The sequence below is a fragment of the Acipenser ruthenus genome, chromosome 14 (assembly GCF_902713425.1).
Source record: "Acipenser ruthenus chromosome 14, fAciRut3.2 maternal haplotype, whole genome shotgun sequence".
NCBI lineage: Eukaryota > Metazoa > Chordata > Actinopteri > Acipenseriformes > Acipenseridae > Acipenser > Acipenser ruthenus.
The window spans coordinates 3,044,050-3,051,851 of record NC_081202.1 but is presented as its reverse complement, the minus strand read 5'-3'; the positions used below and the strand labels follow the sequence as shown (position 1 = coordinate 3,051,851).

At 39.9% G+C, this 7,802-nt stretch overlaps 1 protein-coding gene across 1 annotated transcript in view; it reads right to left on the bottom strand.

Annotated features, from left to right (window-relative positions):
- Positions 1-400: 400 nt before the first annotated feature.
- The window catches only part of LOC117419716 (1-phosphatidylinositol 4,5-bisphosphate phosphodiesterase zeta-1-like), a 33,898-nt gene continuing 26,496 nt past the window's right edge, over positions 401-7,802 (bottom strand). Inside the window, exons 6-8 of the mRNA XM_058986491.1 lie at positions 5,163-5,300; positions 1,585-1,734; positions 401-619 (exon numbers count right to left, since the gene is read on the bottom strand). Coding sequence (XP_058842474.1) covers positions 537-619; positions 1,585-1,734; positions 5,163-5,300 — 371 coding nt within the window. The 3' untranslated portion in view covers positions 401-536. The remainder of the gene's footprint in view (positions 620-1,584; positions 1,735-5,162; positions 5,301-7,802) is intronic.

The following is a 7,802-nucleotide window of genomic DNA, read 5'->3' as shown; positions in this document are numbered from 1 at the left end:
TCCGCTTCTGTACTGGGAGTGAACTCAGACTGGAGCTCCAAAGCAGAGAAAGTCAGAACAGGGAATAAGCAAAAGAGAACGGTCTGTATCCAGGACAGGGCGGCCCGTCATTTTATGTTATCTTATGTTGCAGTCGTCTTCTCTTGCAGGATTCTATCCATCTATATCTATCTATCTATCTATCTATCTATTAACATAAAAAAATGTATTAAAATGAGTAAAGTTGCTGTTACTTCCAGGTACCTTATCAATTACTGAGGTGTAGGTTGGGACTAACTGTAATCAGACCATGGATTTAAGACTTTAAGATTAAGATTGTTTTTATTTTTACAAACTTTATTTGACTACATGGTGTTAAAAAAAGTCCAACTATGCACTGGTCTATGAAATGTGTTTTATTTGGTGTAGCGAGTGAAGAGCCGTTTTTAAACCGCCCTGCATTCGTACTGCATTGACACGAGTAAGATCAGCAGCTCAGGAGAGGCAGTGCAGGTCTGCTCAGATGATGGACTGCGGATTTGCCATGTTGAGATCTTCTAGCTGAACCACACGTAAATGAACAGTGATGCGGGGTCAAGACTGATGCCTTCCTTAGAAAGCAAAGGGACCCAGCGGTAGCCTGAAAAACAAAACAGATGCAAAGTGACCAGAACGAAGTATTAACTCTGGAGCCGTAAGCTTAAAGCTTAAGATATTACAGAGTGATTTTCTTGAACTTCAAAAATGGTTTGATGAAAATGGTCTGATCTTAAATGAAAAAAAGACAAATATCATGCTGTTTGGTTTGGAGAAAATGACACAAAATACTAGTTCAAAGTTTTTCTATTGTTACTTGTAATACTACACCACTGGAGAGAGTTGATACTTTTAAATCTCTAGGGGTTTATACTGACACAAATCTTAAATTTGAAAAACACATTAAAGATGTATGTAGTAAAATTTGTAGGAAGCTTGAAGTATTGTATAGTCAGCGCCACTTTGTAAGCTTTACAGTAAGGCTTAAATTAGCCCAACAACTTTTATTCCCTATTCTATAATGGTGTGATCTACAAGACTGCTAGTAAGGAATCTCTGAAGAAGATCGCTACAGTGTATAATAGGATCTGTAGGTTTGTAATCCAGTGTACTCCACTAGAGCATCACTGCAGCTTGTATTCTAGATTAAATTTGCTATCACCTACTAACAGAAGGAATTATCACTGGAATCTGATTCTTTTTAAAGGGGCATATAACACATTACCAATTTATTTAAACAGCTTGTTTCCTGTTTACCTGTAAATACAGCCTACGTAATGTCCGTGACACAAAATATTTCAATATACCATCTGGAAAAAGTGCTGCGGGAAAAACATCTTTTGTTTTTTCTGTTGCTACAGACTGGGACCCGCAGGACTGAGACCTGACATCAGCTGCTGTAACACTGCCAGTATGGGCTAGAAACACCAAAGGAAACCAGGACCAGGGTGCAGGGAATGCAGTTTAAACTTAGGGCTTAGACACCAATACATTTAAATGTTCATCCCAGTCGAAAAGATGAAACTGTAGCTTCGTAAGGTAACAAACGCAAATTCCTTCTTCTTTTACCTTGGTTCATGCTGGTAAGATGCAGGGTGTACTGAGCAATGAATTCATTTGCCATAATGGCATTTTGATCTTCCACAATGAAGCGCACCAAGGCTAGGTCCGGCACCTGTATGGCAAAGGTCATGGTCTCATCCCATCGCGGACTCATGGCTGTTCAAAAAATAAATAAAAAGAGGCAATATTAGGAACATAAAAAGATTTACGAACAAGGGGAGGCCACCCTGCCCATCGATGCTCGTCCAGTTCCAGAGCAGCTGATTAACCCCAAACGTTTGTCAAGTGTGGTCACAAAGGATCTTATTGACTCAGCAGCAGCAATGCATATCTTTAACCCATTCCGTCTTTTAATTGGACTTCCACTGCGCTATTGGGATTGGATTCAATCTTCACAGGAGATCTGAGTGAGTGATTTATGAAGCGGTCTGGAGGCAGTGGTGTGAAACTTCCCAGTGAAAATCTTTTCTCCTTGTATTCAATCTATAAGAGGTTGTTTCATCCCATACAAATTGGATTTAAGTAAAGCAGGCAAATGTTTCTGCTCATGCTTTTATCAGTTTGATGTTTTTCTAAGTTTGTTATGCACTAGTTTTACCAATTTCATTTTTAAAGTTCCTCTGCCCCTAGAATACGGCAGGACATCCCTAAAACAAAAAAGGCAACTTGTCCAACTTCTCAGTGCATCTATAGTTTATAAATAACTTTAAAAATGCAGCCCTGTCCTAACATCTGCAGAACATCGTCTGCTTCAGCAGCCTTGTGTTTTATTTATTCACTCTATCATTCAATCGGCTTGACTGCACTGAGCCTGCTGAAGAAAATGCCGCTTCGGGTGAAAAAATAAATAAAATAAAAAAGGAAATACTTTTTTTTATTAGATCCAGGCAATGGAAAAGTCATTTGTAGACATTTTCTGATAAAGCAAAAAAATAATCATTTTATTGTACAGCATATTTGAGAATTTGATTCAGCTCGATCCTTTCCAGAAATGAATGGAAGCAATTTATATTAAAATGACTGTAATATTATCAAAGCACAGCTGAATGGAATGTGGAGTGAGCATTAATATGTGCTTTGTATTTATGCATTATAAGGGGGCTATGAACTTTAGCGACAGACAGTGTCTGTTTTTAATACGGGGGCTCTGAACTTTAGCGACAGACAGTGTCTGTGTTTAATACGGGGGCTCTGAACTTTAGCGACAGACAGTGTCTGTGTTTAATACGGGGGCTCTGAACTTTAGCGACAGACAGTGTCTGTGTTTTTAATAAGGGGGCTCTGAACTTTAGCGACAGACAGTGTCTGTGTTTAATACGGGGGCTCTGAACTTTAGCGACAGACAGTGTCTGTGTTTTTAATACGGGGGCTCTGAACTTTAGTGACAGACAGTGTCTGTGTTTTTAATAAGGGGGCTCTGAACTTTAGCGACAGACAGTGCCTGTGTTTTTATTAAGGGGGCTCTGAACTTTAGCGACAGACAGTGTCTGTGTTTTTAATAAGGGGGCTCTGAACTTTAGCGACAGACAGTGTCTGTGTTTTTAATAAGGGGGCTCTGAACTTTAGCGACAGACAGTGTCTGTGTTTAATACGGGGGCTCTGAACTTTAGCGACAGACAGTGTCTGTGTTTAATACGGGGGCTCTGAACTTTAGCGACAGACAGTGTCTGTGTTTTGCTTGCAGTAGCAGCACTTCATCAGCTTTGCAGGGCAGCGATGCAAGCTGATTGATACAGAGTGCTACACTTTCTGAAAGTTGACATTAACCCACACCAAACCCGCATCTCATGTGCTTCGTCATGTTTCAGTGTCTAACAATCAAATACCACATTATAGGAGTGAAACTTATTCTTTTAAGCAAATCAAAAAAACAAAATCGTCCTTTTACATATTTAACACTGATGAGTAAAAAGCCATGGCTTTAACTGAATATAAGTACTGCGGTACTTAATGATTGTGTAGGCTCTTGAGGCACCTAACAACCCATAAGGGATTAATTATTTACCATGGAGGTATTAACTTCCAGCGGAAAGTCGGCACAAGCATTTCAATACAAGTCATGACAGACTGCCAAGATGAATTACTCAAAAAAAGGAATTCCCTCATTCACAATTAAAGAGACTTGTGCTAAAGGCAGTTTTTTGTTACTTCAATATTATTATTTTTGTTGGTCTTTCCTATATAAACAAGACAGGAGACCATAATGGACTGTGGCTTATACCACTTACAACTTCAGCTTTAGTCTAAGTTGATTTTTTAAATTGTGGTGGGACTATCCTGTAAATCAAAATGAATAGCACTGCTGTAACCATTACAGAGTATAGCTTCGGCCATTTAATTTGGGTTACCAGCCAGTGCAGGACTGCAGTTTCCATGCTTATCCAATTAAAGTTCATCTTGAGAAATGGACAGACAATTACGCCTAGATTTAGTCGATACTTTGGAGGTTTCTCTAATGACTTGACATACATAGCACCGGGGCTCTTTGCTGTCTAACTTTAATGAGGAAATAAACTGCAGGAGGAGACACTGAGAATGCACATATTATTTGGAAATGAACTGCAGGAAAAGAGACTGAGAATGCAGATACTCTTTGGAAATGAAGAGCAGGAAGAGACACTGGGAATGCACATACTCTTTGGAAATGAACTGCAGGGACACGCAGTTAGGTCATTTAAAAAGTGACATCACCGTGTGAGGGTGTGTCCATCTCCTGGACTGTAGAAGTTGAATTCTTGGAAAAGAAAGGAATCCTTTTTTTATGCGATGGTGAGTAATACAAAAGATAGGATTTTCTACTCTCGTTTGCCTTGCTTCAAACAAGGACCTAGACTATCCATTCTGTCTGGGTTTGGGCAGGAAAAGGTGGAGGTAAATCCTAGAGCAGGAGTGTCCAATCACGGTCCAGGAGGGCCGTTCCACTCCAGGTTTAACAGGTACAATGAGATAAACAACTACTTCTGGATCTAGGTGGAGGTGTACTTGGTTCAATTAAACATTTTAGAACAGGGTTGGAGCAAAGACCTGGAGTGGAAGATCCATTTTCTTTTTATAGAATAATGTCCTATTTGATATAACCTGTAGCTCACACCAACTGGGGGGATGGGGGGGACGAAACTGGTTCTCATTTACGTTGGGAACAGGGGAGTGGAACTGGAGAGCTGGAACTGAGATCATAATATAAATCACTATCATTTTGTAGATCTCCCAGTTTCATATATAAATGATGCAAACATTAAGCTTCCGGGTATTTCAGTGGCACAGTCCCTGCATTCCACATGAAGAGATTGCATGAAGGAAAGTAGAGAAATTAAAAATCACGTTGGTCATTCGAAAAGCATTGATTGGTTTAAGAGTTGCGCCTGGAAGTTTCACATGAACTCAGACTCCCAGAAGCCTCAGGCTGTGGCTCTGTTACTACCGAGACCAAACACACAGCGATGACCTGGTCACCCATTGGGGAATTGTCCAGGTCCAGCCTTGCATAGTTTCTGTGCTCTTACATCATCAGGCTGCATGGTGGTATGGCTGCAGACCACAGCTAACACTCAAGGATAAAGGAGGTCATATTTTGTTCAACTTACCATTTTGTTTTACATAATTTGTCTGTTTTTTCGCATTGTCAGCAGAGACTCCATATATCTCCACATGCACGTAGGGATCTATACCTTTGGAGCCCCTGGGCACCAGCAGGCTGTATCCACTTATAACCTGCATGCAGACAAATGGAAAGCATTAGGATAGGGCATCATCAGTGCTGCCTTCCAGCAAATGTGTTTGTGGAGGACGAGGTCAGCTTTCAGTATGAAAAAGCTGAACGATTACACACACGCCATTCTGTTTAGGAGCTGTATCGGAAAAAAGAAGAGAAACACTATCGGAACCAATGGAACTGCTGCAATGTGAAGAGTTTTGTTTTAATAACAGTTAGGTGTCACGTGTAAGTGAGTCTAACCAGCTCTACTGTAATTAAGAAATGCCCTCTAAGTGTCTAACACAGGGGTCTCTAACCCTGGTCCCGGAGAGCTACAGGGTCTTATGGTTTTCACTTCAACCGAGCACTCAGCTACTTAATTGAACCAATTATTGGCTTAATCAGTCAAGATTAACAGGTGTTCCAGATCCTTAGCCATTGATGATGTAAAAACACCTATAAAACCTGCAGGATTGGGGCTCCCAGGACCAGGGTTGGAGATCCCTGATCTAAAGTCATTCTCAAATAAATCTAATTTCTCTATCAAAATTTGCTGGAGGTTACATTGCTGTTGTAATGAACTTTTGAATTTAAACTCAAGGCTCTAAAACAGGCAAAGACCTGTGTGGTTTTGTATAGAGTTAAAAGCGTGACGCAAACAATAAGTACTCTATCCCACACAATGCAGTTCTCTGAGGACTGTACAATTAACAATCAGTATTTGTTGCAGACACAGATCTTTTCCCCTGATTGGCTGTCCGACATTATGTTCATAAGTGATAAAGGATGCCTCATCTGGTAAATGCATGCTGTAGCAAAGGCAGGGTTGGCTATTTTTTTGATTTTTTTTTTTTTAAATTAGATTTATTTGATTTAAATCTGATTTTTTTTTAATTGATTTTTTAATTTTATTTATTCATTTATTTTTTTAAATTATGGATTTTTTTTGTAGTACCATAGTTGTAGCTCTACAGTACCTCCAAACTGTACATTTAAGGATGTTGGAAGTAATGGTTTGTGAATAGTTACATACCAAACTAAATTACTCAATCTTAAATGAATGCATAAATAAAGCAAATTAGTTATCATTGTGGCGTCCTCTAAATGTGAACTATAATATATGTGAACTACAAGAATCTAGCGATGGAGTACGCCAGAGAAAAATCCCCCTCACTCATCCCAGTCATTCTTTTCTTTTACTTTTCTTTCTTTGATTTCCTCGTTCTGTGTCAGTCCAAACACATGCAGTTGTTACTTAGGACTGCTTTGCTTTTTATAGTGTGTTCAATTACTAAAGTTCCTGATTGCACCACTAAATAAACCTGGTTTCAGCAGGTCTTAACACAGATCCCAATTGTCTATTTGGGATCCCATTGCACTGTCATCAGAATCGCGTCGGTGAATATGTTAATGATGGGTCAGGCGCTCTATAACGGGGCAGGACATGTCTTCAGAATACCCTTTCAGTGCAGTATTATTATTCTTTTTTACGTCTTCGCTCCATTTATGCGTCACAGAATCGGGAGCATGCGTCGTTCACGCTTGCACTCACAAATTAATAAGCCTAGCCTCGCTCCCCGCCCAACCCCCCCACTTTCGAATGGATTGTCTGGGGGGTGGGGGAGGGGGTCAAATTGAGTTTGTGTTTTGTTGAATTTATTGCCTGCTGCTGTTACAAGCAAATATCTATAATCAAGCAGCTGAATGGCAGGCAGGAGGATTGCAGGGCAGGAGCCCTAAGTGTCAGACATTCATGGAAATGTGAAAGAAAAGTTAAATAAATAATAAAGAGAGAGAGAATCAGTGAAGCACAGTTTATTGATAAAAGCAAAACAAGGCTTCGGACAAATAAAAATCAGGGTGTGTCCACCAGAGGGATGCCTAACTTAACGCTTTTTCTGCCAAACTGGCCACATTATATATATATATATATATACGTATATGTACGTACTTGTGCAGGCATCATTCAGCATCGTGACTATTTACAGAGTTCTAAGCTGATGATTTTAATGTATCTGGTTGAAACGGAATAAAAAGCACTCTAAGTGATAAGAGGTCCGTAGGAGATGAAAGCCAGTCTATCTGTAACCAATAAAAATGACAGAAATATATTAATCATTTTAGATCCAGCCTTCAGCCAGTATGTAAAACAGCAATGTCATAGCTGTCAGGCCAGCTTATAAATAATGGCAGCTCAAGGGCCATCTTAAAGGGGTCTTTTCCAGACAGCCGTCATTATCAATAGCAAATAAACAGGATCACAGCACTCGCTATAGACAGATGAACTTCAATAGCAAATAAACAGGATCACAGCGGTCGCTAGAGACAGATGAACTTCAATAGCAAATAAAGAGGATCACAGCGATCGCTAGAGACAGATGAACTTCAATAGCAAATAAACAGGATCACAGCGGTCGCTAGAGACAGATGAACTTCAATAGCAAATAAGCAGGATCACAGCGGTCGCTAGAGACAGATGAACTTCAATAGCAAATAAACAGGATCACAGCGGTCGCTAGAGACAGATGAA